We start from the raw sequence: 27,772 nt of genomic DNA, 5'->3' as shown, positions 1-27,772 counted from the left end.
CTGTATTATAGGTATTGATTTATGTGCCATTGTCCCTACTTACCAGTGTCTTCCCTGGGAAGCATAGACCTGGTCTCATTCACCTTTATATGCCAGGACCTAGAATAGAATAGTGCCTGGTACATAATAGGCACACTATTGACTGACTGACTAGGGAATGAATAACATAAAATTTATCCAAGATTTACATATATTCATGACAAAGTCATAATCATTTAAATAATAAAATGAAACTATGGTAATACCTGGATAAATATGATTTTTTACTTACTCCACTTTTTTTTTTTATTCCAAAATGTTAACTATCCCATATCTTTTCATGTATAAGTAGTTTACTTCTGTCTTCTCAGACCAAAACAGGCAACAATTACTGCTTCCCTTCCTGGAGAGAATACTATGTAACCACATCCATTGAGGAGTATTGAGAAAGTATTCTTATCTGTCTTCCTCTCAAAATAGGGATGGGGGGGTGCCTGGGTGGCTTAGTCGGTTGAGCATCCGACTTCAGCTCAGGTCATGATCTCATGGTCCGTGAGTTCCAGCCTCACGTGGGACTCTGTGCGAACAGTTCAGAGCCTGGAGCCTGCTTCAGGTTCCGTGTCTCCCTCTCTCTACCCCTCCCCTGCTCACGCCCTGTCTCTCTCACTCTTTCTGTCTCTCTTTCAAAAAGAAATAAAAACATTTAAAAAAATAGGGATGGAGTTTAGACCCAGGAAATAGGTATTGAGCAAGCCTGACGATTTGCAGAAAGACCAGGTAGTTACAAGCATTTGGGGGAGGCTTTTGAAAGGAAAACAAAAGGAATATAAGTTCCATGGATAATACATTTCAAGCCAGTAAAAGAGGATTTGAAAACTCAAAAAAGAAATAAAATTTCTGTAACATAAAATAAATAGAAACATCTGCCTCGGGGGACGAGGACAGCACAGAAACATTTCCTCCTTAATTAAATATGGTGAAAGGAAAGTTCCCTACCAGGGCAGAGTCCAGTTGGTGGTGTTGGGTTCCTTTACCTTGAAATAAAACCAATAAATCTAGTCTGTTTTAGAAATTTGAATTTTTTTCTATGTTTTTTTGCTGTACATGAACTAAATCCATCTTTATTATTTCCTACTTCCCCACCCCATTGTGGTTTTCAGAAATAAGAGTCCAGTAGTTACTAGGGTTTCCTGACATCTGTTTTTTTTTCTTCCACCGACAAAAATATTTATTAATTAAAAAGACATTTATTCTTTTCTGAACATTATGCTTGTTTATTTATTCATGATTAAGACTACTACATTTAGCAAATAAAAATATAGGACACTCAGTTAAATGTAAATTTCAAATAAACACTTTTTTTTTTTTTAGTGTAAGTACATCTCATGCAATTCAGTGTAAGTATAGGCCACACAAATATTGCATGGGACACATTTGTACTAAACAAATTATTTGTTGTTGATCTGATACTCAAATTCAAGTGGGGGTCCTGTGCTTTATCTAGCAACCCTATGACTATCTTTTATCAAGCAAAGACCATCCCTACATTGGTCTGTCACTAAAACCACAGACCTTTGGTTACGTAGCCAGTTAATAAATATTAGAAAAAAATTAGGCTGAGTCCTAGATCAGTTATTCAAATAAAAGGACAGGAACCATGCTGAAAACAAAGCAAAACACAACACCCTAATGATTACATAGAACCAGGAATCTGAGAGTGGATCACCTTTAGAGAATCTACTCGTGCAACCCATCACATTAAAAACTAGAAGGAAAAAAAAATTCGTGGGATTATATTAACAAATGCAGAAGGGGCGTCTCGGTGGCTGAGTCAGTTGAACGCCAATTTCGGCTCAGGTCATGAACTCACGAACCGTGAGTTTGAGCCCCGCGACAGGCTCTGTGCTGACAGCTCAGAGTCTGGAAACTGCTTCAGATTCTGTGTCTCCCTCTCTGTCTGGCCCTCCCCCACTCACGTTCTGTCTCTCTCGAAAATAAACATTAAAAAATTTAAAAACAAAACAAATGCAGAAAAGAGGCTGGCAAGAGAGTGGAACTGAATTGCATACCGAGCTCAAGCAGTAACACTGAATTTTCAGTGCTTGAGGCCTGTTAGGTTGTCCAGGATGGAGGGCCAGAATAGAATCCCTTTCAAGGTAAAATAGGACCAGAAGCAGGCCAGCCTCAGACACCAGCCTCAGACACCAGCCTCAGACACCTGGACTCAGAAAGTCCCATCCACGATTTGTTCCGCTCAGACACCACTTCAGAGACCTGAGGAAATTGCCTCCTTCCTCGGCCTCCTGTAAGAATCTGTCAAACAATAGAACAATCTCTTGCTCTCTGCTCCCTCATACTGGTTACACCCTCTCCCCTTTCTCAGGCTGCTCCTGGTGAAGACACCTCAGCCCCTGAGATACTAGCCCACATCTCCTTTCCCTTCACTCCTGTCCTCCTTGTCTCCTGTATGTCCACAAACATACATCTACCACTTGTTTTGGGGCTTGGCCTTGTCTTTCAGGTGCTCTCTCTGGCGACACTGAGCCCATGCTGATCTGAGCAAGGGGTGCATCGCCCAGACAGTGGGCCCGTGTGCACTGTGCAGGAGCCCGCCTTGTCTCCCCTCCCTACTCGGAGGGGGCTGATAGCAGGCCAGAGAGAGGGCAAGGGCATGGCCAGGAACATTTGACTCCCACTAACTCTCTCGAATTGTAATTTTGAAACCAGTTATTCGAAAGAGAGATAGAAATATAATAAAAGTAGAAAATATTCAGATTAGTAATCATAATAGCTATCATTTTAAGAAAATCCTTTTTGTTTCCATTTTTTTTTTTTTTTTTCATTTGTTTCTTCATTTCAGCTCAGGTCATGATCTCACGGTTTGTGAGCTCAAGCCCTGCATCAGGTTCTGTGCTGACAGCGCAGAACCTGCTTGGGACTCTCTCTCTTTTCCTCTCTCTGTTCCTCCTCCGTGGTTTTCTCTCCCTCTCTCAAAAATAAACATTAAAGAAAATACATACATTCCTTTAAACTGCCAGGTACCACAAGGCAGAATAGGTCTCCAGCGTGCAAAAAGGTAGTCAGATGGTCAGAAATGCAGCTTCCCCAGGTGAGTAACTCCCAACTGAGACAGCCTCAGGGTCTGGGCAAGTCCGGTTAAATATAAGCAAGCTTTCTTTTGAAAAGACACCAAAATAAAAAGTTTAAAACAAAAAAAAAGGCATCCGAGCATGGTGGGCCCCCTTTGTGGGCATGTTTTAATCTGATAGCAAATTACAAAAAAATAAAAATAAAATCTGATAATAAACTGGAGCTGCAGGTGTGCTTCTGGAGGCAATGAGGTAAAAAATACAACCAAGCTTCGCAAGTAAATTCCCAGAGCAGACTACCGTGTGAAAGCATTTTACCAGATGACCCTCCTCAAAATAAGCCAAAGAAACATTTGTTAACCTTCTTTCAGCATATGGTTGATGAGAAAGGGTGTACAAAATGCAGGCATTGCTGTATGCGAACTGCCTTTACTTTTTTTCTTTCTTTCCTTTTTTTTTTTTTACAGTTTATTTGTTTATTTAGAGCATGCAAGCATGAGTGGGGGAGGGGCAGAGAGAGAGGGAGAGCGAAAATCCCAGGCAGGCTCTGCACTGATAATGCAGTGCAGATAATGCACTGATAATGCAGAGCCTGATGTGGGGCTTGAACCCATGAACTGCAAGATCACCATCGAGCCAAAGACAGACAGGTAACTGACTGAGCCACCCTGGTGCCTCTGAACTGCCCTTTGACAGTTAAAACCCGCCCTCACCCTTCGGCGCTATTGTCTTGCATCTGTTCAACCATAGTTAACCTGATCATACCTTCTTCAGGTAAATATGTCAGGAAAATACATTAGGTGAGTATTTCCACTTAATCAAAATGGTCAAATAGTACAACAGAGCTTACAATGACAACCACAATCTCTCCATTTCCCTAGTCTTGTCCCCAGAGAGAATTAGGTCACCCAGCCTTTACATGTGGGAAACCATGGGAAACACTGGAATCCCCCCACCCAAACAAAACAAAAACTAGGAACATGAAATTTTATCATTCAGTATTTTTAACTTTGCGTTCAACAGTTCCTCTCATTTTCCAGTGCTTTCTTTGAAATTTAGATAACTTAAAAAAAAATTTTTTTTTTAACGTTTATTTATTTTTGAGACAGAGAGAGACAGAGCATGAACAGGGGAGGGGCAGAGAGAGAGAAGGAGATACAGAATCGGAAGCAGGCTCCAGGCTCTGAGCCATCAGCCCAGAGCCCGACGCGGGGCTCGAACTCACGGACCGTGAGATCATGACCTGAGCTGAAGTCGGACGCCCAACCGACTGAGCCACCCAGGCGCCCCTAGATAACTTTTTAAGAAGACCACCTTAGATCCGTGTTTCTCTCTGTGACTAAGAATGTACACTGTGTATTCCTGGAAGAGGGTGGATAGAGGCAGGAGGACATTATATTCTTGATAAAAAGGTAAGAGATGTCCCCGCATTTTCTCTCAGACTAACATGGCCTATTTACATTTCCTAAACAACTTTTACCCGCTGGCAGACAGGGTTACAGGTGCTAGGGATACAAAAGGCACCAAACTGTGGAGGCATCAGACAATAAACAAGTATGTGGGGGCGCCTGGGGGCTCACTTGGTTAAGCGTCTGGCTTTGGCTCAGGTCATGATCTCACGGTTTGTGAGTTCGAGCCCCTCATTGGGCTCTCTCTCTGCTGTCAGTGCAGAGCTCTTTTCAGGTCCTCTGTCCCCCCAACCCCTCTGCCTCTCCCCTGCTCGCTCTCTCTCTCCCTCACAAATAAAGAAACATTAAAAAAAAAAAAGTACCTGAATGAAGTACTCTCAGATGATAAACAATAGGTTAGTACTGTTTTGAATCCAAGCAAATGGGAGAAAGGCAGAACACTTCAGAAACCCACCTGTGGTCCATGCAGGCTGATATCCCAGTGGCCCAACACCAAGGAGCATCGTCCATCCACTTGGCCCTGGTGTCTCCCTGCATCCAACACAATCACCCTCCCACAGACAGGTTGCAGTCGGATGAGCCTGGTACGTCATTGGTTCCCATTTGTTCCATGGCCCATCGCAGTCCGATTCCACAGATGCTGAACAACTGATTTGTAAACAGACACCAGCACAGAAGAGATAGACCATCTGATGGATGCCTATTCCTATTAATTTTGCTCTCAGAGGCTTCTTTCTGTATAGGGTCTCCGCTCATCTTTTTTTTTTTTTTTAATATCTATTTTTGAGAGAGAGACGCACAGATTGTGAGTGAGGGAGGGGCAGAGAGAAACGGAAACAGAATCCGAAGCAGGCTCCAGGCTCCGAACTGTCAGCACAGAGCCGGACGCAGGGCTTGAACTCATGAGCCATGAGATCATGACCTGAACTGAAGTCAGACGCTTAACCGACTGAGCCCCCCAGGCACCCCTCCTTTAAAGCTTAGTAACAACAAATTAAAATAAAGTCAATTGAATTACAGTTTAACTCAGTAACTCTCAGCCTGGCATGCTTACTGAAATCACTCGGGGAGCTTTTAAAACATGCCGAGGCACAGCCGCTATAGATACCCTCACTGATTTGGACAGAGCTTAAAACCCACCAGCTGATGTGGGTGCATGGTAAATGTTGTGGACAAGAGGCATCACTAATAACTAAGCACAACTTAGACCAATGGCTCTCAAAGCATGGACTCCAGGCCAGCAGCCACCGCATTTTGTTAGAAATGAAACGTTTTAGCTTCATCCCAGACCTACTAAAGCAGAAACTCTGGGAGCAGTGGTCAGCATTCTGTGTTTGAGAAACCCTCCAGGTAATTCTGAAGCTAAAGTTTGAGGACCCATGGTTTAAAGCCCCAAACTGTTCTGTCAGCAGTGACCTTCACAAGGGGTGAGGGTTTCATACCCCAGCACACTCTCTCATATTCAGACTTACTCGGGAAGGCATGGTTGTCCTCTCTCAACCTAGCCTGGCCGATGGCTCTCAAAGCATGGCCTCCAGACCAGCAGCAACCACATTTTGTTAGAAATGAAACGTTTTAGCTCCATCCCAGACCTACTAAAGCAGAAATTCCGGGAGTGGTGGTCACCATTCTGTGTTTGAGAAACTTTCCAGGTGATTCTGAAGCTAAAGTTTGAGGACCCGTGGTTTAAGGGGGCTCAAGGCTTCAGTGGTGACTGTTAAGCTATTCCGTTCTGGCGACAGAGTCAGTAGCTGCTAGACAAGACTTTGGTATCCCACTGCCTGACCTCTTTCTTCTCCAGTTCGCCAACGAGGAGCGCAGAGAACAGCAGTGGGGAGTGCTGGGTGGCCCAGGGCAAGACCAGAAATGGGGAGGGTCTTCAGCAGTGGTTCTCAATCCCGGCTGCACACTGGAGTCACCTGGAGAACTGTAAAAAAAAAAAAAAAAAAAAAATCCTGAGGCCTGCATTCACCCCAGATATAGTGAGGTGGAAAGGTTTGGGCATCAGGAGCGTTAGAAGGTCCACAGCTGATTCTAACGTGCAGCCAAGGCTGAGAACCCTCGGTTTGGTTTTATCTCTTCCAACACTGACTGGCTCTTTGCTGTGCGCAGAGGTCCAGGTGAATGAGAAGCAGGCGGGCTTCTTGAGTTTGGTGTCTTAAGTATCTTGAAATTCAGATACTCCAGTTTCTCCACAGAGCAGGGCAGAATTTGAATGCCTGACACCTTACTTGTGTTTCCTTTTGTTTCGTTATCTGAATTATGAAATCGTTGACACAATTCGTGCATGGAGTCTACATAACAAATGAAAGAATGGGGCCTCTGATTGAGGCCCAACAGACTCCGTGGTATCCTGAGTTTAATGCCATTGTCTCAACATTGTTTTCTTTTACATTGGAACATCAGTGTGGCATTCTCTCAGCTGGTACGTAATGCCTTTTTATCTTCAACTTAAAAAAAAACAAAAACAAAAAAACTGGAGCGTGGTTGCATATTTGTTCCACTTTCAAGAAAAGAGAAGTCAGCTAGTTTGCTTCACGGAGAAGCAGAGTCATTTCCACTTAGTGACGGTGTTTGGAGCAGTGATAAGGGCTGACGCGCCCACTCAGCTGCTCTTGCTGCCGGGTTCACCTGGAGCCTTTTCTCCCAGTTTCCCACGCACAAAGATTCCCCCCAGGGTCCTTGCCAGGTTTGTGGAATATGCGTCCCAGATGTGTTTGCATGGCCATCGTCAGCAGTCATTTGTAAGTGACTCCGTAACTGTGCGGTTGATTATCTGGTGCTTTTAGGATCGGAGGATTAAAAGCAAAGTGAGGTGTTGCAGCGTCGCTTTTCGCCGGCTCGTGCCTCTCCCTGTTCACTGTCATGCCTGAGCCTCTCTATTTCTGCAGCGTTTTCAGTTTTACCCTCAGGCCATACATCACTTACCCTGAAATATGTCCAGACTTAGGTGAGAAGACATAGCAATAAGATGAAGACGTCAGAGCAGGCAGATTAGTCCCCAGGGGGACGGCCGAGAAACCGGTAAGTCTAGAGATGGGGGAACGAGAACGGAGCACTAAGCGAGTAGCAAATCTACCAACACCGGGCGTGTGTGTGTGTGGTGCCCTGTGGGTTACTTGGCATTTTCGTGGTTGTGATTTCCTTTGCTCTTCACAGGAACACTGTGGGATAAGTAGGACAGGGCCTCCTTCCTTGGCTTTAAGAGAGGGTCGAGGCAGCGAGGGGCCTTCCCAGGCCCGGCCGTTCTGAACCCACATCCTGCCCGCCCGATGCCATGGAGATGTCCACAAAGTCCACACACGACATAAGACACGGCCCTGCACATTCTGCCCCACACACGTTCTGGGCTCACTTCCTGATAGAGAGTCTGGGTTCTCCCATAGGAGCACTAGACTCCTTAGGTTGTAAAATGTTGCTTTTACCCAAGAAGCATAAGGTGGTTCCTACAGGAAGTTACCATTGACTATTGTGGGCCTTAGCAAGTGTTGCTCAGAAAAAGCTGGGGTTTAGGGCACATGGGTGTCTCAGTCTGTTAAGCATCTGACTTTGGCTCTGGTCATGATCTCATGGTCGTGGGATTGAGTTCCGCATGGGGCTCTGCACTGACAGAGCAGAGCCTGCTTGGGATTCTCTCTCTCCCTCTCTCTCTCTGCCCCTCCTGCCACCCTCTCTCAAAATAAATAAATAAACTTAAAAAAAAATCACTGTCTCTAAAAAAAAAGAAAGAAGGAAAAAGAAAAGGCCGGGGTCCATAGATACGTTGGAGGCAGAGTAGCTTTAGGGGGTGCCGTGTCCACGGGGGAAAGAGTTGCTGTCACCCCATAGGCCGCAGGAGGAACCTCCGTAATGCTCTACGGAACAGTCCCCTGAGTAGCCCTCTGCGTTGCCTGCTTTTGTGACCACTGGCTCCTCTGCGGTTCCCACCTTGGTTTTGTCCGCCTCTCGTTTCACCTCACTCTCACCTCTGTTCCCTTGGTGAGCCACTCTTGGCTCCTGAGTTGATTCTATGGCTCACCTTGGTTTTCTGGCTCCCCTTTTGACGGCTTCTAATGCTGCTGGGGCTAATCCCCACCGTTTTTCAACTTTCCCCCTTTCCCATCAAAGATACCCTGCACGCCCCGCACTTTTCTGACTTAGTTTCTGCTGGTCCTCATGGTGTGAGGCCCGGGCTGGAGCTATCTTGTAGAAGGCCACCAAGAGCAATTTGGTGCTGTCCTCTCTCCCCCTGCACCCAACACCCTTGTTCCTGCTCTCACCACACTTAAGACAAAATACAGACCATACGTGCACGGGTACAAACCAAAGGACGCAGGGGTGTTTATTGTAACATCATTGAAAATGCAAAAGAAACAACTTAAATCTCTGTCAATAGGAACAGGTTATGATACATCCAAATAATAGGGGGAAAGACAACTGTCTGTATATAGACATGAAATAATCTTGAAGGTCACATTTTTTAAGTTTATTTATTTAGTTTGAAAGAGGCAGAGAGAGAGAGAACCCCAAGCAGGCTCTGTGCTGTCAGTGCAGAGCCCAGTGTGGGGCTGGAACTCAAATCATGAGATCCTAACCTGAGCTGAGACCAAGAGTCAGGGGCTCAACCAACTGAGCCACCCGGATGCCCTTAAGATCAATTAAAAAAAATTTTTTTTTATTTATTCATATTTGAGAGACACAGACACAGCGCAAGTGGGGGAGAGGCAGAGAGAGGGAGAGAGAGAATCCCAAGCAGGCTCCGCACTGTCAGCAGGACGCAGGGCTTGAACTCATGAAACCATGAGATCATGACCTGAGCTGAAACCAAGAGTCAGACACTTAACTGACTGAGCCACCCAGGCGCCCCTTAAGATCAAATTTTAAGTGAGAAAAGCAACGGTCAGAGCAGTATATACATTTTGCCACCCTTTGTGTTAAAAAAAAAAAAAAGAAAAGAAAACAGGAAATGATACTTACACATGCATTGAGTTTTTCTGGAAGGCAGCAGAGTGGGTTACTGCTGGGGAGGCACCTTGAGTGAGTGGGGGAAGTGGTGGTAGAGAAACTTCCTTTCTGAGCTTAGTATCATGTGTCTAGTACCAGTTCAGAAAATTCTAATTAAAAAAAACAAAGTAAATACCCCAGAAGCAACATAGCAACGTGGAAATAGATGGGACGTTGGGGGTCCCCCCCTTAGTTGTACACATTAGGACATCACGCCACAGGGGTAAATAATTTTTTCAAATTCTCACTACTATGAAGGGACAAGCTATGACTAGAAGCTTCGCTATCATTTGGCACCTACGCTGTAGGGAATGTAGCTACAAAACCCTATGTCGCAGAACTTATAAAGGACAGGGTTGTCCCCCAGGGCAAGACATTCAGGACTCAGTTTCTCCATTTGTAAAATGTGAGCAAGGAAGTTGTTGGGGGGAGGAAATTAGGTTGTGGCTGTTTATCCTAGATCCTAGCACATGCTAAGCATATGATAAATGCCAGCCAGTGTTCTTTATTATTTGTGGCTGTTGTGGTGTTGGATGGGGTGGGGAGGGCTGTAAGGAATGTTGTAATGGAAGTATCTGGAGATGAAGTCTTGTAGGGTAAAGAAAAATAAAACAGAGAGGGAAAGAGACCCCTTGATTCTCATTTATTTAAATAACCGCTAGAGATTCTGAGAGAGTGATGTTTAACGTGCAAAACGTATGTTAGGGTGTATGTGAGAGGGATGTTGGGGAGAGAAACTTCACCCCCTTTCACTCCAAAATGTCACTAGGGGCCAGCTGTGACCAGCACTGTCCCTTGTGCTAAAAAATAAGTGTACATGACCCAGGACCATCTGGTGTGTTTCTTTCCATTTCTCTTTCATTCCTGATTATCTAAACACTCTCATTATTCCTGCCACCTTATTTCCTTTCCTATTTTCTCTTCTTCTGGGGCCACAGGTCAAATGGTGACTCAAATCCTTCCTTGAAGAGGTGTTGAACACGTCCTGCTGTGCATCTGGGCTGAATTGCTTAGAAGGAGCCCCACAAAACCCAGGTTTCTGGGACCCATCCCTCTCTCTTCCCCTTTGTGCCAGGAAACTGCTTCCTTCCAGGCGAATCAGCGAGAACAGGGGTTCCCTCTCTGGTTCACCACCTCGTGCCTTGTAATCATTGTATTCCTGTCTTATCGGAGGGAAACATCGTGTGAATTTCAAGGCTCAGTTTCAATGATCGGCCACCTTGGGTTCACATCCTCCTCCACGATAGCTCTGTGACCATGGGCACGCTGTGTAACCTCTTTGCCCAGTTTCTATCTGAAAAAATGGTGAGGACAAAATGAGATAATCTGGGTAAAAGGCAGAGCCCAGGATTTGGCTTAGTAAATTCTCTATAAAGGTTAGCCTGAAATAGTGGTGGCAGCCTCAGCAGGCCTAGAAGTAAGCAAAAGAAATAAAAAAGAAGTCTGGGTATTCGAGGAAGGTCTGTAAGCACTGGCCTCAGAGAATAGGGGGGTCAGTATTTCTACTGCACCTGAGTGTGTGCCCCTCCCTTGCCAACCCCCCAAATATGTCTAGTCGTTACTGGCTGGATCATCAGTGAATGATGCTATTTGGTCTCAATAGTTCTGCGAGCTGGATGACTTTAATGAGGAGATTGTCCTACTGGACAAATATCTTTTCCTGGATTAGGGTGATATATGATGCATCAAAGCTTTTAGCATATGTGTTAATATTATTAACTTATTACCTTATTTCAAAGACATAAATATTTCAAAGACTTAACCCAGACCGAGGTCAATACATAGTAAATATTTTTTAAAATCCTCCTTTTGGGGGCACCTGGGTGGCTCAGTTGTTTAAGCATCTGACCCTTGGTTGCAGCTCAAGTCATAATCTCACAGTTTCATGGGTTCAAGCCTCACATCAGGCTCTGTGCTCACAGTGCAGAGCCTGCTTGGGATTCTCTCTCTCTCTCTCTCTCTCTCTCTCCCTCTTCCTCTCTGTCTCCGTCTCCTTTTCTCTCTCTGCCTCCCCCTGACTTGTACTGTCTCTGTCCCTCTCAAAATAAGTAAATAAACTTAAAAAAATAATAAAAAATAAAATCCTGCTTTTGGCATAAACACGTGAGGAACATCAGCTAGTTATACTCTGTAGTTTGTAACTGACTCTGATGTTTTTGGGGGGGCATTTACCAATGTGATTATCAAGTGGATTCCCTGGTCTTGGGGGATATGGAAATGTTCGTGTACCTAGTCCAACAAAAAATTAGACTGTGATCACACATATTTTTAAATAAAATAAATCAGAGGAATTCATGGTCATTCAGTCATGCGAATGGATAAGGTGTGGAATTGGCTCTGTTACTCAGTGCGGTGGTGGCCTAACCTACAGTAACAGAGGATGGCTTAAAGCAGCTGACTTTTCTGTTTGCATGGCACCTTTCACTTAGAATGTTCATATAAGTCATCTTACTTGATAAGTTTTCTATAGCCTAAATTCATGCTCTTACCCTCAGTGGGCCCCATTTGAATGATAGGCAACATTATGCCATAGTAACATGGAAACCTTTGGTTGCCTTACTGTGGTCACTACATAGCCGGGTGAGGAAAGATTTCTCAGATGATCATCAGGCTAATAGTCCTTCCCTGTCCTGTGATGAGCCCCAGGATGGTTTTAAACACAATCTGAAATTCAAAGAGAATACACTTGTTTATAGCTTCTTAATAGGGGAAGCTCTTTCTATTCTAGGGAAAGATGCTTTCTATTAAATACATTTAAATATTGGTTCCCTAGTCTCTAAGGGAGCTTCCCCCTCGAGAATTTCCCTTTACAAATGAAATACATGTTGTGTTTTTATTTAGAATTCAGGAAGACTTGTGTCCGATAATCTCAGAGTCTCCATTCTCTGCAGCATGTGAGACTGAGGCTGATGTCTAGTCAGTCTCCCCAGTTTCCACGAATTCTTCTGCACTGATAGGCAACCTTTTATGAAAAACTAGGACAGCATGCATTGCTTTATACCTGAGTGCTGTGTGGCAAGTAGTTAACTTCCAGGAAACATGAATTTGGATTTATCCAGAAATGTTATGGAAATAGCGTGGTGTCCTCTAGAAGATGTTCTGGAATATCACCCTTGATATGACGAAGCTTCTCAATGCCCTTTGCGTAAGTGTGTCCAAAGTATCTGGTTAAGACCCAACTGCCTGTATCAGTGGGAGGTTTATCTCTGGGCTCCGTCCGATTCCATGTCCAATATACTCCCAGCTTGAACTCCATTTATGTTAAATCAATACTCTGTCACAACGAACCGGATGACCAAATGCAGTAGATCAAGTTTACCACTGGATGCATGTAAGGTAAATGTAAAAATCATTGAAAACATAACATACTAGCTCTGTCTCCATGGCAATCTCAATTTTGTGTGTGTTCCCTCAGGGTATGTTGAGGAACCAGAACAGTCAGCAGATAGGCCCCTGGAAGTGGAAAGCCGCGATGGAGACTCTACCGATGGAGCCGTGATGGAGACGACGTTGGCTGCAGTGACCACAGCAACATTAATAACAAATACAAATTTTACCTACTTTGAGGAGGATGCAGATCAGCACGAATTTATATTAATGGTGTTGATCCCGCTGATTTTATTGGCCCTCCTATTTGTAATACTGGTAATCCTTGTAACACGCTATAAAAGGAAAAGAACTAAACAAGGTAAATATTCTGTGTGTTCCCATTTCCAGACAATTGCTTCATGTGTTAATGAACAATCAATAAGGCAAAAACACTTTCTGCTTTTACACAGAGCCTTCTAGCCAAGGATCTCAGAATGCCTTACAGACATGTGAGTATGATCCTAATTAATGCCTGTTGGGAGTTGGGGCTGAGGGAGGAAAGGGAACGGAGAGGTTTTAAAGTGAAGCAACAAGGACTACATAAAATAGTAAGTGGTGAACACTCCCTTATTTTTCAAACAGAGAGCGGCTTCAGCCTCAATTGAAATTTAAATCACACAACTGCCATCTCTGTGCTTAATCCAGACAAGGGCGCAGTCTAGAACTGGCCAATAGGTCCGTGCGACATTCCCTGAGTCGGAGGAAATAATCGAGCTGGCAAAGCAGTGGGTCAGATTGGGGTTGAGGATGCGGAGGCTGAGACCTTGGGCTCGAGAAGAGGATTCTCTCATACAGATTTCCGTCCAAGATACTGTTTTCTCCTCCATGCCACATCCCAATTTGATTGTGTAAAGGCCTGAGTAAAGCATCATTCTTATTCTCATTAAAGCTATGACAACTTTTGTATGAAATTCCTAATTGGCTCAAGATGACCGTCATCAATCTGAAAGCAATCTGATGGAGAATTCCTTAGGTCAGAGATACACGCGAGGGGTATTCAGTGCCAATTCTCGGAGCAACACATACTAGGTGTCACGGTGTAGTTCTAAGTCCAAAGCAGACTTGACTACTTCTGGCTTGTGCTGGTAAAAAGGACTCCAATTAGATTTTTAAGTTGAAGCCTTTAGTTCTTCCAAAAATCACTCAAGGGATGAGACCATCCTTGATAAGCTCCATATTGATATGTGCACACAAAACTCGCTCTCTATCCCTCACACTCACTAATGGGGCACCTCTGGCTTCAAGATTAAGCTCTTGACCTGTGGGTCTTGCTCACTGTCCTCACACCAGAAGAGGCTTTGAGATCACGGCAGGAGCTATAAATGGTCATTTTCCATTATGCCAGCAGGTATGGTAAATGTGAGCTAGGGAAGAAGCCCTGATGTGCATTACCTTTCTTGGCAAGAGCCAATGTAAGAGATTCCAAAGGAGTAGGAAATACACCTGTTTTCTCCACTGCTTGAAATTTCAGGGTGACCTAGTAACAGTGGTCACATGGGAGCTCCTTTGTAAGCTAAAGAAAAAGATAAAGCAAACAGAGATGTCTGGACCCCATTGTTTTGACCTCATGGAAAGTAAGAATTTCCTGCCTAAACCATAGTCCTTCAGCCAGTCTTACCTAATGGTGTCATAGGGTTTGGGGGGAGGATGCCGGGTGTCCAGTCAAATGTTCGTGCTCCTAGGCTCTAAATGCAGAAAGGGCTTTTTGATTAAACTTCACTGTGAGAACCTCAAAGTTCAAAAGCCATTCATGATCAAGAACGGGCCTCGATCTCAGACATGGCTCATGTACCCCACATTGGGTACATGAATTGTTGGCTGTTCCCAGAGTGTGGCTTACACTTTTATGACATTAACGTGCCTGGTTGACACTGTTCCTCTGTGTGAGATTTCCTTCTTGTCTGCTTGGCAAATCGCCACCCTATTCTTCAATGCCCAGTTCTTTTATGAAGCCTTGAGTAATCACTCCCCAGGCAAAATTAATCACACCTCTTCTGTGCTCTTACAGACTGTGTTCACACTTACTGTGCACAGTGTTTACACTGGCATGAGTTGCTGATTTGTCTTTTTTTTTTTTAATTTTTATTTTTTGGTCTCTCTTACGAGGTTATGTTCTCTTTAAGGTCCAAGAGAATCAAGAACTTGTCTTATTTATCTTGTTTAGTAGTATGACATCAAGGTTAGAGAATGGACTCTGGAACCACACTGCCCTGTTGGCTTTTTTCTTAGCCCTCTGACTTCTCTGATTCAGCTTCCTCATTTGTGACATGGGCAAATCCAACACCTAGCTGACAGAGACGGTATGAGAATGAAATGGGTTCATGTATGTAAATCACTTAGTAGGAAGAGTAGCCGGCATACTGTGTTAACCTATTAGTATGATTACCCCTTTTACCTAACCTAGTGGCTAGGCCAACACATATATTAGCTGCTCAATAAACGTTTGTTGAATGAATGAGTTAATAAAACAATGTTAGAACTTTTTTTAAAGAACAGCTATTCGCAGAGATAAAAACAAATTTGCAACTTATTCTTAATACCAATTGGCACCTTCTTTTTGGTTTAAATATGCCTCACTTTAAGAGAACACAACAGAAGGGCATCTGGGTGGCTCAGTAGGTCACACATCTGACTCTTGGTTTCAGCTCAGGTTATGATCTCATGTTTTTGTGAATTTGAGCCCCACATCAGGCTCTGCGCTGACAGTGGGGAGGCTGCTTGGGGTTCTCTCTCTTCTTCTCCCTCTGCCCCTCCCTGATTGGTGCTGTCTCTGTCTTTCTCAAAATAAATAAATAAACTTAAAAGAGAGAGAGAGAGAGAAAGAGAGAGAGAAAGAGAGAACACAACACAGATATCTTGAAATGTCCAAACAATTGCTAATCACAAGTTTTGATAGAAATTTATTTAAATATTTTCTTTTACTAGCCACTCCTTTGGTATAGATACAGACGGTTAACTGCTTAACAGATGGATGTCTCCTCAAACAAACTAAATGCTGAAAGGTTAACAACTTCCGTCCACTGAAGTCCCCCTATTCACATAACACCACATTATAATGCAAGTCAATAAAAGGAGAATATTTAAATTAACAAAATGTTATTTAAATATTTTTTTCCAGGAAAAATAGAACTGTCATACTGGGTCAGACCAGTAGTTTGCTTGGAAAGTATCCAAAACAATGTTTTGTGGAAGGGCATGGATGATGTGCTCTCAGAAAGTTAGACACATTGGTATTTCCCCCCACCCCGAATAGAGCCTGGTATGCGCTTCTGCACCAGTTTGACCACAGGGGGGCGCCTTCCCAACACATTTAGAAAGAACACTTCTCGGGGCTCACTCAGTTAAGCCTCTGACTCTTGATTTCTGCTCAGGTCATGAACTCGCAGTTTGTGGATTCGAGCCCCATGTCCGGCTCTGTGCTGTCAGTTCGGAGCCTGCTTGGGATTCTCTCTCCCTTCTCTCCCTGCCCTTCCCCCACTCTCTTGCTTGCTCTCTCTCCCTCTCTCTCTCTCAGAATAGATAAAAATTAAAAAATATTTAAAAAAAAAAAGAAAGAACATTTCTTCCTATTGGAAATTACTTTTTCTCTTTGGGCCTCTCCGTTTCGAGTCCAGGAAAAGGGAAATGCTGTGTAGTAACCTGATGCTCTATTACCATTCTTCCTAGACCTGCAGGCATTAAATTTGCAGTTGTTATTATTTAACATTTATTAAGTGTTCTGATGTGCTGTGTCTGAGAGAGCTGCAGGGAAAACAGCTGCCAGGAAGCCATCACTTTAAATAGACTGTGGCTACATGACGCCTGGGTCTGCTCAGTACATCTCCAGAAAGAGTCTGTCTCTTGCTCAGTGTTCGGCATGGAAAAAAGATAAATGAGCCACTTTCCTGTGGGGCTCCTGCCCTCATCCCCTCGCCCCAGCGATGCCACCATCTGAGGTACACAGAGGAGGGTAGCTGGCAGGGGGGGCATTGTCAGGCTGAGTGGGTGTAGCTGGGAACCTCAGGCCGAGGACGAAGTGGGTAGGAGGGTGTGAAATGGAAGGACTGTAGGAGGGAAAATGGAATCAAGTGCAGGTGGGGGGCTGTGTAAGAGGTACATTTGCCCTCCGGTGGCAAAGGGAGTAGATGGCTATTAATAAAGAGATACAGGCCCGGTGGAGTGGAATGGGCAGGACCTGATTGCTGAGGACACGTAATTGGTCTCCCTCCTGGTTTAATGCTCTGCTCTGGTGTGCTCTCCCAGATGTTTTTCTGTTGCCATGGTGGCTGGGGCAGGGGTAATGGTCTCGGAGCAGGGGAGATGAGGCCGCAGAAGGCTCTTTGCTCTGTTTGAATACTGATTACAGGAGCTTCCCATTTGGTGCATCTGGAGTACTTTTGTAATGGGTTTTTAAACTTTTCCATCGTCTGCAGGCAGGGTTAGCTTTTGCTCACCACAAAGCCTGCAGGCGCTCAAATTATAAAGATAAATCCATGCCCTCTACGGTGGGGCTGTGGGGCCACTAGCATCTGAGAAATTAGTTGGGGGTGGTTTACTAAGCAGGGAAAGAGGGGGAAGGAAAGAGAGGGAGTGACAAAACAGGGGGATCTTTATGGGTCACCTGTAGGGAAGGCTCAGTTGTGTATGGGCTTTATTTATAGTAAAATCCTTTAAGGAAATAGCACGTCAATTTTAGATGAAAGATATACAGATATAAAATATAAATGAACATACTCCCCTTTCCCCAGTCTAAGTGCCTGAGGAGTCAGACACCTGCAGAAAGCATCAGGTTCCTAGCAGGGGGCAGAAAGATATAACCCATAGGCCCTAGAAGGTAAGCAGTGGTGGCTCAAAACTTCCATCTGTGCCCAGCTTTCCTGGATCAGCGATGCCATGAAAGCTTGCCAACCCACAGGAAATTATAGTGGCTCCCAGCTGCCAGGAGCTCAGTTCCAGGTTCTTGCTGGTTGTGTTTGCCCGATGGGGACCTACATTTCTGCAGGCCAGGCAAAAAGAGACCTCCAGTTGCCAAGGATCAGGACCACTCGACTATTTGGTGGACCTCTACAAAGTGGTTTGCTTCTCAATGGTTTTCACATCATAAAAGGTGCTGTGGGTCTATGCTCTCCACTCACTTGACATCATCGCCTCATTTCTCTGGATGCATCGGTTCCCCTGCCAAACAAAACAGAGCGTGAGCTGGGCCATTGGGCTCTGATTCTTGCCACACGTTCATCTGGAGCCTGATGGGCATTTGACAAACTGTTACCTGGTTCTCACCTCAACCACAGCAACAAAAAGCAAGTTTGCTCAAAGCTTTGTTTTTATGATATAGTTAAGTCCAAAACATTGGGTATGAATTTAACCCATGTTAGACCCTCCAGATTAAGGCCTACTCATTTATTCAATACATACTTACTGGGTATTTGCCAGGTACTGGGCTAGCTGGATGGGAGGTGGGGGGATAGCAGGACAACAAGACAGGCACGATCTCTGTCCTTCTGAAGCTGTGGGAGCGACCAACAAAATTAAGCAGATGGATTGACCGATGACAAACATGGCAAATTCTATGAGGAAGCAAGCAAGGTGCTGAGCTGGGGGGCAACTGGAAAGGTGGGCCCTACTTCAGAGATAGGAGGGAGGGAGGGTGCTCCCTGAGGAGAGAATATAAGCTAAGACCAGAAGGGTGTGAGGGGTCCAGCCATGCAAGCAGCAGGGGTGAGAGCAGAGTTCCAAGGGGAGCCCTGATGAGTATCCCACAACCTGCTCTGGGACAAAGGGACATTCACAGTGCTGGGCTTCGTGTGTCACACAAAGATACAACAGCAATGTGTTGAACTGGGACGTGTTGGAGTAAGGAAGGGGCCAATGAACAGTCCCTCTTGTCTGACTCTCCCTTGCTTCCCATTGCCACTGTTTTCTTCTTCAGATGGATTTAAAAAAAAATGAAAAGGGAGAAACATCTGATTTGAGGTCAACACTCTTAGAGAACCATCATATCTTTAAAAAAAAAAAGATTTCATGTGGTAAATTAGGACCTCATTTCAATATGGTGCGTGTTTGACTTAAGAGTTATTGCTCCCTAAAATGCAATTTACTTAAAGTTGTCTCCTGTCTTTGGAAAGGAGATTTCAGCTGTTGTTGAACTAAAAAGTTGTTCTAGACAATGAAAGCTAACATGACCTTTATATCTATTCTCTTTAGATGAACTGGGAAGTGAGAACATCAAAGTGTAAGTTCCTGCTGCCTCCCACCCAGCTCAGTGTAGACGAAGATATCCGGGAGAGGAGTAGATTAGAGAGCCATCTGCCTTTTTAGGAGCTTTTATTCTCACACCCTTGAGGGTTACCCTTTTCATCCTGGGCCCCAGGAAAGGGCCCTTAGCAGCCCAAGGGGGAAGGGGATGCACCTGTCTCCCAACCTCAGTTCAGTGGGGGATCTGGGTGAAGAACAGGGTCCTCTCCAGAAAAAAAAAAAAAAGTCTTTTGAATGCTACCAGTTCCAAATGCATTGTAGTTTAAATATTCTGACCCTGGGTGTATTTCAAGGACGTTGGTTCATTTATTCTGATTAAAAATTTTATCACCAGGAAAGATAACATTCCCTGGTAGGAAAGGGGAGTCCTGGTAGAGGCATAAAGTTCATGCTGCAGAATCACAGTGAGGACGGGAGGGAGAAGGGGAATGGAAGGGGAGAGGAAGGAAGGATGGAGGGAGGAGTGGGCAGAAAGAGAACAAGATGCCACCAGAAGAGTGTTCTGGGGCGATGTCACCACCTCCTCCAGCCTTCCCCCTAGCAACCTTGCTTGTTTAGACACTTTGCTGGCTTCCTCCATATGCCCTCCTCTTACACCCAGGCTCCTCTACGTGCCTTCCTTTCGCGCCCCAGCTGTGGTTCTGAGCTGGTGGTCTCCTCCCCAACCCCATTTACGTTAACCAGGGGCTTCTTTTCCATAACCGTGTGCTCTGAATCCTGGTAAGTGAGGGCAGTGGGTTTCTGAAAGCAACGACTCCATTTCTCTATGTCAGAAAAGCCTGGGAATTGAAAGGAGGGGTGATAAAAGCAGCCTGTCCACAGTGGCCTCTTGACCTGGGGCACAGTTCAGAAACCTCAAGGAAAGGGAAGTGAAATTAAGCAAGGCTAACATGCTAAATAGGGCAACTCCCCAGAGGAGCCTCATGGTAGAAGCCTGGCAGCTCAACTTGGTACCTAATTTAGGGAAGCAGTCAGAGTCTCCTGGGCTCCCTTGCAGCCCAAGAGCTGGGCCGTGCGCCTTGCAGCCCAAGAGCTGGGCCGTGCGCCTTCCATCATTGGATCAGTGATAGATGAAGGCTTATTGTAGTTTGAGCCTTTCCGCCTCTTAGAATTTGGTGAGTAGGGCAAAGCCCCAATCTGCCGTGGAGTGTCACACACCAGATCAAGTTCACCTTTCCCGCAGTCAACATTCTGGGCTTTCCCAAAATGAGACTCGGCACACCACACTCCTTTTTGTTTCTGTTCTCTCTCCAGCCCCATTTTTGAGGAAGACACACCCTCTGTTATGGAAATTGAAATGGAAGAGCTTGACAAGTGGATGAACAACATGAATAGAAATGGTACGTGGTAACCTAAAGTTGCTTTTCCTGTCCTCTCTGGCATGTGAAGGTTGCAACGGTTTTATAAATGTCCCGTAATTGTTGGAATGTGACGGTGTGAGCCCAATCCGCATTAGATCTGGAGCATGCGGGTAATCAACTTAGGTCTGACTATCCTTAAAGACTCAGTTTAAGGGGTGCCTGGTGGATCAGTGGGTTAAGCGTCCAACTCTTGATTTCAGCTCAGCTCATGATCTCACAGTTTATGGGATCAAGCCCTACAGCAGGCTCTGTGCTCGTAGCAGTGAGCCTGCTTGGGATTCTCTCTCTTCCTCTCTCTTTCTCTGCCCTCCCCTGCTTGTGTTCTCTCTCTCTCGCAAAATAAGTAAATAAACATTAAAAAAAGAAAAGACTCAGGTTAATTACTGCATCACATGGTGCCATTTGTTTTTATTTTTGTACAATCTTTTCAAACAGACTTTTTCAAGAAGAAGATGATTTTTCTTCAAACAAGGAGCTCTCTGGGTCCAAATTATCTGGAAAAAGCTAGCGTCTGGCATTACCTTATCTACTGTAGAATTTAGAGATCTATGATTTTAATCTGTATATGGATGTAAAATTTTGCCACATATAATTTACATAGATCAGTGCTGTTCACTGCCATATGCAAGAGACGCCGGCCATATGTGGCTATTTAAATTAAAATTTAAAAAATTAAATAAAGTTAAAAATTTTCAGTCACACTAGCCACATTGTGAATGCTCAGTAGCCACTTGGGATGCATAACTACTGTATTATACACACAAATCTAGAACATTTCCATCACCAAAGAAAGTTCTATTGAACAACACTAATAAAGATAGTAATATAAACATCCTCCTGTAACTTACTTCCTAATTGATATCTGGTAGTAATTGCTGTATGTGTTCCTTACTTTTCATTAAATCAATATGTGGGTTTAAAAAAGGTGGTAGCAGGGCACCTGGGTAGCTCAGTTGGTTGAGCGTCTGACTTCACTCGGATCATGATCTCACAGTTTGTGAGTTCAAGCCCCGAGCTGGGCTCTGTGCTGACAGCTCAGAGCCTGGAACCTGTTTCAGATTCTGTGCCTCCTTCCCCTTGCCCCTCCCCCTGCTCGCACTCTGTCTCTCTCAATAAATAAACATTAAAGAAAATTGCGTGTCAATAAATGAATAAATAAAAAGTAAAAAAGATGGTAGTTGTTTTTTCCCTTTTAAAATTCCTATAAAAATCAATAACTGATTTTTAATGCTCAGATTATCTTCATAAAATCCACTATTTATATTATCATATCATTTGTATTGTTAACATTCAACTTTAAAAAATACCTTGGGGTCTGTCAGATTCAACAATAGTGAAGCCCCAAATCCAGAGACCTGTTATTAGAATTATTATACCAGAGGCTTATCAACATAAGCTTTCCCAAAGATTAGAACCATTCAATGAACTTGTACAATTTTGAATGGAACAGTTTTTCATAGCCCAAGATTGAGGCAAGAAAGGCTCTGTAAAGCATTTGGGGACAGGGGCAGGTCACTATAATAATCGTTAAGGCAGTTTCATTTTGTTGTTTTTAGTTTATAAAATACACATACATAATAATTTGGCAAATGCAAAAATAAAAGTAGAAAGAAGAAAAAAATTATACCACCCAAAGGCAACGTCTCTTAATAATATGACATCTTTCCTTTTGTGCCTGAGATAACAGTAATACATCAGGATCCCATTACACTCACAAAACCAGAAACCCAGAAAAAGGCATATCTACTTCGTAACTACAGCAGAGAGTTATTTTGACACATAGGTGATGGAGTCGATGGATTTTGTTTTTCCTTACAAATAACTGTGACATGATAGGAGAGAACTCTGACGACTTTAAGAAGGTTAGTCGTTCCTCAATTCACTTGCTGCCTTTTGATCGTGCATCCTGACTGAAATCATTCTACAGGCTCATCAGGACCTCCGGTTAAGCTATTTTATTCCAGTGTCTAACCTGAAACATGCAGATTCTAGCTTTTGGAGCAACAGTGAGGTTCTTTGGGGACTGAGTAACCAAGCAGTGATGAATTGTGCCCTTTCCAACAGGGCCAGAGGCATGTTGAAGCCTTGTATCTGTGCTACTAATGCTTTTTTCCATTTCAAGAGCCTTGCCATCATTAATCTTTTAACCTCTGGAACTCCCTAGTGAGGCCATTTCTGTACAAGCAACCACACAGAGCTGGGAAATGTGGCGCTCAAATGCATGAGTTTTGTGGGTGGAAAATAGAATTTTGGTTATTAACAACGAGTTTGCTTTTATTCTGTCCTAGCTGATTGTGAATGTTTACCTACTTTAAAGGAAGAAAAGGAATCAAACCACAACTCAAGGTACTTCTAATTTCTACCATTGATTATATGTGTGTGGGGGAGGGTATTGGAGACCAGGGTAGGGCATTTTCATTTACCATCTCTGTGCTTGTAAATTTTATGTGACAATTTACATGGGTATATAGGTGTGTAGTGTGGAGAAAAGAAAGGTACAAAGGTACAAAGTAAAAAGAAAGATACAAATAGAAAGGTACAAAGTAAATATCCTAGTGACTCTATCTTTTGAAGTAAATTAATACTGGCATTTTCTTTGCCCTTCTGAAGACATACTGTTGAGTCGACTTCTGTTTTAGCCACAAAACTTTCCAACTGTAACAGACTATAGGTTTGTTTACCTTGGATAAATAGATGTTTGGTAAGGAAAACAGATGGAAGTGACAGCCTTACTGGATAACTGTAAATATGAGTGAGCAAAATGAACATATAAAAAACAAAACAGAACAAAACAAAACCCCACCTGGATTGGATTGTCATAGGAGAGAAATTAAATGAGAATTTTAAAAACATATTCCATTCTACCACTAGGTGGCTCTGCTTGATAGAAAATTTTAGTGGTCAGCACACCAGAATCTTGTTTAAATTTTGCTACCTATTGTGAGGCTAGAAATGACCACGCCTGGGGTGTTTTTGATCAGAGGACTGTTTGGTCAGGACGTGGGAAGAGTCGCAGGAGAAAGGATTGATGATTCAGCAACGTGGGGACTTGTTCCACACAGCAGCGCTGTGATTTGGGGGGCACCAAATTGTTGGTAGGGGTGACTCAGAGGTGATCAGCGAGTAGAGAACTTGACTGAGCCTGTGACTGAGACTTTACGCTTCTGTTGGAGTAGATAGAATAATCTTTCAGAGCAGGGTAAATACCACCCGTCTTCTCTCCCTCCGTGTTAACCAGAGGTCTTGTGCCTGTCATCTTAAATGCTTCCAGAGTGCAGACATTTGTCGCGGGCAGTCCCTGAGGCTGGAGCCTTGCAGGAAAAGACTGATAGTAGATGGTGATCGGGGCAGTCAGATGTTTGTCTTCTAGCCCCTTTTTCTGCTCCTTCCCTTAAACCTTATCTGAAAGGTCGTCACCCTACATCTCACACATCACACCTCTACAGTCTTAGTGAGGTAAACCTCGGCTCTGATTCGGAAGTCCGTTTCTTACTGAAGATTTCAGTCAGCGTTACCAGTCCAGGTTTTTGCATGTTAAAAATTCATCACTGGTTCAGAAAAAATTCTATCCCATGTAAATGAGGTACCAGATATTAACAAGTAGATGAAAGGGAAAAAAATGCTAGCGGGAGCATCACAAAGGCATTTACAAAAGAATATTTTCTCTGCATTTTAATCTTACCTAAAAATGAGTCATGTGTATGTTCAGCACATGGCTCAGATCACCACCAAAACCCTATAAATATCTTATGACTGTATTTCTGATGGGCACCCACAAGTGGCATGGAACACCGGTGGTTTTTATACATCTGCCTCTTGGTTTTTGGAATTATTGGCAACATAGAAGAAACTTGATGTTGAGAACTATATGGTTGGGAAAGCATCTTAGAAATCACATTTTTGAAATATTGAAAGGTTGGTCTTTGAAATAAGCTCTAGGTCATTTCTGCCTGTAAGACAAAAAGCCTTAACCCATTTGGAGAGCTGCTTTATGCTGAACTATTGTTTTTAAGGGGAATGTCTACATTCCTCTGTTGGTCCAGAACTGTTCGGCTTTAATTCACAGGACAGCCGTCAGGCCTTACGTCATTCCCTCTCAGTGAAGCCAGCACCAGCATTAAGAACCAGCAATGGCAAGTCCCAAGGCTTTGGTGCCACAGATACTTTCTGACTGCTGCACAGAGTAGTAAAATATTGTAAAGCAAATCTAATTTTTAGTCACTGAAAAGTCAGAAAGGTACAAAGCACTCAGAACAAAGTCTGTCACAAAATAAGCTCTCAATAAGTATTGGTATTCTTGTTATTAACTTAACACTGATATACATAAATTGACTGCCTTTTGGGCTCGTGAGCTTGTGTCCAAAGGCCCAGGCCCACCCACAGTACTGGTTGGGGCATTTTTTTTTTTTTTTAAGACTGTATATTTTAGAGCAGTTTTAGGTTTACAGCAAAACTGAGCAGAAAGTACAGAGAGTTCTAATACCCCCACACATGCACAGCCTCCCCGGCTGTTGGCATCCCACACCACAATGGTACATTTGTCACAATCAGTTAACCTACTTTGATACATCATTACCCCCAAAGTTCCCCATTGGCTTTTAGCTCTGTGACTCATCCTTCCTCTACCATTTAAGCAGTGTACAAGTGACTGCAATGCTTCAGAAAGTATATAACAGTCACTGAAGATTGAACTTAGTAGAAAACACACTTCTCCATCCTCTTGCTAAACTAAGACTTCTGGACTCTATTTAAAGGGCTCAATCCCTGTTGATGCTAGAAAGACACCCTGACGAAAAACCTCTTAGGCATAAAGTCCATGTACTTCTGGAAAAAGGAGTCGATCTGGTCACCATCCTACACTTAATGCACCACATTGGATACAAAGACTTTTCTTGTTAGGGTCCATAATCTCCGGCCTTTCAGAACTTTCCCCATGTATCCCATTGACAAGCCATTGTTCGTTACTTTGCCCTGTCCTTGTTGAATGGACATTTTCTTTTATGCTGTGGAACCTAAAATCTAGCACAGATTTTAATAAATGTCAGAGACATACCGAGCACTATGGGAAGTTTATACTATTGTTTCTGTATCTTTAAAAAATCCATAAGAAAAGACAACAAAGGAATTGTGGAGGAGGGAGAGTTTTATATTCTTATTTGCTTATTGTTATTTCCTTAGCATTTTCCTCCTAATTCGTATTGGTTCTGTGCTAGGCAGTGTAAGAGGTAGTGGGAAGAGTGTTAGTGGAAGTCATGTCCAAGGGAGGTGGCAAGGCTGTGGGAGAGGTCTGCCCTAGAGTTGAAGAGAAGTTCATCACTGACATGGTTCATCTTTGCCAGCACATGGTGACAACAAAAAGCAGATCTATTGAGTTGGTTTTATTATTGTTTAAATTCTCTGTAAAGAACGCACTCCCTTATTGTCTACCCTCACCCTCACAGAACCTTCCTGAATGGAGCTAGACAGTGGTAACAAGAAGGGGAGAATCCCTTTCATCATAGTGCTTAAGGTGTAGCCAGCCTGTCCCTTCTTCCTGAGGCCTTTATACTTAGACAATTTCCTGCAACCATGGTGTTCTGTCTCTGTAAGCTTAGGTGAATAACCACAGAAAAGGAACTGCAAATAACAGCCAAGTGTCCATCTTCTTTCCTTTATGCCAGTTAGCCACAGTGATGAGTTTATATTGAGTGGGGAACGACTAGGGAAAAAATCGATTTGGTTTCATTCAAGTAGATTTATAATTTTGAAAGCTCATGAATAACAAAAACAATAAGACATTTGTATAGCATTTTATATATGCCAGATGCCTGGGTACTATCACTTAGGAAATTAACTAGTTAGAGGGTGAATAACAGCATCCCTGTTCTGGTTTTGTAATAATTCTATTGTTTATCTTATGATTCATGTCTGAGCTCAATGACATAAAAATGGATCACTTCAATATTTCTCAGGAAAATCCAGTTTAGTTTAATAAAGAATTTTGTGAATTTCTTCCTGTTTCCTCTCTTCTCTTCACCTTTCTCTCTTTTTTTTTTTCTTAGAAAAGTATGATGGTTGATATAATTTTACAAGATATATTTACTGAACACTTAATATGAACACCTAATGCCAGACAGGGCCTGGCATTGTCTATATCATGCCAGTTCGACCAGTTAAAAATGAAATAATCTGTATGAGTAAGCCTGGAACTCAGAGATGTTAAGTGATTTGTCCAATTTACACAGCAAGTTTATGAAATGCAATATTTCTTTTAAAACTACATTTTAATTCTCTTTTATTAATTAGTTAAAATAAGAGATAGTCCACAAACTAAAAGATAAATTAGAGATTAAAAAAAAAAAAGAAGGAACACACAGCAGCAAGAAAGGCAGCCACCATGAGGCTGATACGTGAAAGTATTTGGTAGATGATGCATCCATCGTCCCATATATTCATTGAAAAGATCATTAACTGCAAGAAAACAGTGGTTTTAGTGAACTCTTTTGACCTCTTTGCTCAAGTAAATCTCTGGCTACCTCCAGTTATTTTCTTTGTGAGTTTCTTTCCTCTTTTTCTTTTTTAGTCTCTCAAAAGTCTTTTAAAACTCAACAAGTATTTAGGAAGTATATTAAGTGCCAACTGGTTTCCCTCAAATCTGAGCTCTGTATTATGAGGGATACAAAGTAACATATGAGGAGTACAAAGTAACCATTTATAATCCTGCAGGATGATAATCTCAAATAACATTGTTAAAATGCAGGTGTGTGTGTGTGTGTGTGTGTGCGCGCGTGCATGCTTATGTGGTGGGTGAGAGATGTACTAAATTTAATAAAACACAGCCTGCTTGAATAGTGGCCCAGATTATGTCTGCTGTGGGCATGATCTATGTGTCTTGGATGAATTTTAGGCCTGCCTGTGATGTTAGCCAGATGTGTGACCTCTATAATTCCCCCCAGGGCCAGGCCTCTTTCGAGAAGGAGTAGGGACGTTATACTGATGAAAAGGAAGGGAGCACGATCTTATTGTTATGTGAGTTTGTGCTATCCTGAGCTCTGCACTTCCCCAAAACCAAGTTAGGGAGCATCATCATGTGAGAAAGGTTTAATGTAGGTTTATTACCATCTTCAGAGCTAAGAAACATTAGCTCTGGTCATAAAGAGGGATTGTTAGAAGATAAACCGGTCAGGAGAACAAAGATGGCTTATCTGATCCTACCTGCAACCAAGGGGGCAGTTAGGAAACAAGGTGTTAAGAGCTGTATCTGTCCTCATTTAACTGCTAGCATTCCAATTAAATGCTTTCTTAAAAATAACAAATCGATGCTTTTTCATCAATTCAATTTGTTTTTATGGTTTGTAGGCCTGTTACT

At 43.2% G+C, this 27,772-nt stretch overlaps 2 protein-coding genes and 1 long non-coding RNA gene across 3 annotated transcripts in view; 2 read left to right on the top strand and 1 right to left on the bottom strand.

Moving 5' to 3' along the window:
- FBXW7 (F-box and WD repeat domain containing 7) overlaps nucleotides 1-27,772 on the top strand; it is a 512,478-nt gene that overhangs the window by 173,185 nt on the left and 311,521 nt on the right. The gene's annotated exons all lie outside the window — the stretch shown is intronic.
- TMEM154 (transmembrane protein 154) overlaps nucleotides 1-27,772 on the top strand; it is a 45,442-nt gene that overhangs the window by 9,100 nt on the left and 8,570 nt on the right. The window contains exons 2-6 of the mRNA XM_049632308.1: nucleotides 12,876-13,148; nucleotides 13,240-13,278; nucleotides 19,013-19,040; nucleotides 20,318-20,403; nucleotides 22,713-22,770. Of these exons, the coding sequence (XP_049488265.1) occupies nucleotides 12,876-13,148; nucleotides 13,240-13,278; nucleotides 19,013-19,040; nucleotides 20,318-20,403; nucleotides 22,713-22,770 (484 nt within the window). The remainder of the gene's footprint in view (nucleotides 1-12,875; nucleotides 13,149-13,239; nucleotides 13,279-19,012; nucleotides 19,041-20,317; nucleotides 20,404-22,712; nucleotides 22,771-27,772) is intronic.
- Nucleotides 3,497-7,006, bottom strand: LOC125923762 (uncharacterized). Its single transcript, XR_007458153.1, has 2 exons — nucleotides 6,070-7,006; nucleotides 3,497-5,767 (listed from the first exon to the last, which is right to left on the bottom strand). It is a non-coding gene; the product is annotated as an uncharacterized LOC125923762 (long non-coding RNA).

The sequence above is a fragment of the Panthera uncia genome, chromosome B1 (genome assembly GCF_023721935.1).
Source record: "Panthera uncia isolate 11264 chromosome B1, Puncia_PCG_1.0, whole genome shotgun sequence".
NCBI lineage: Eukaryota > Metazoa > Chordata > Mammalia > Carnivora > Felidae > Panthera > Panthera uncia.
Note: the sequence above shows the minus strand (reverse complement) of the source record. Positions and strands in the feature narration are given on the sequence as shown.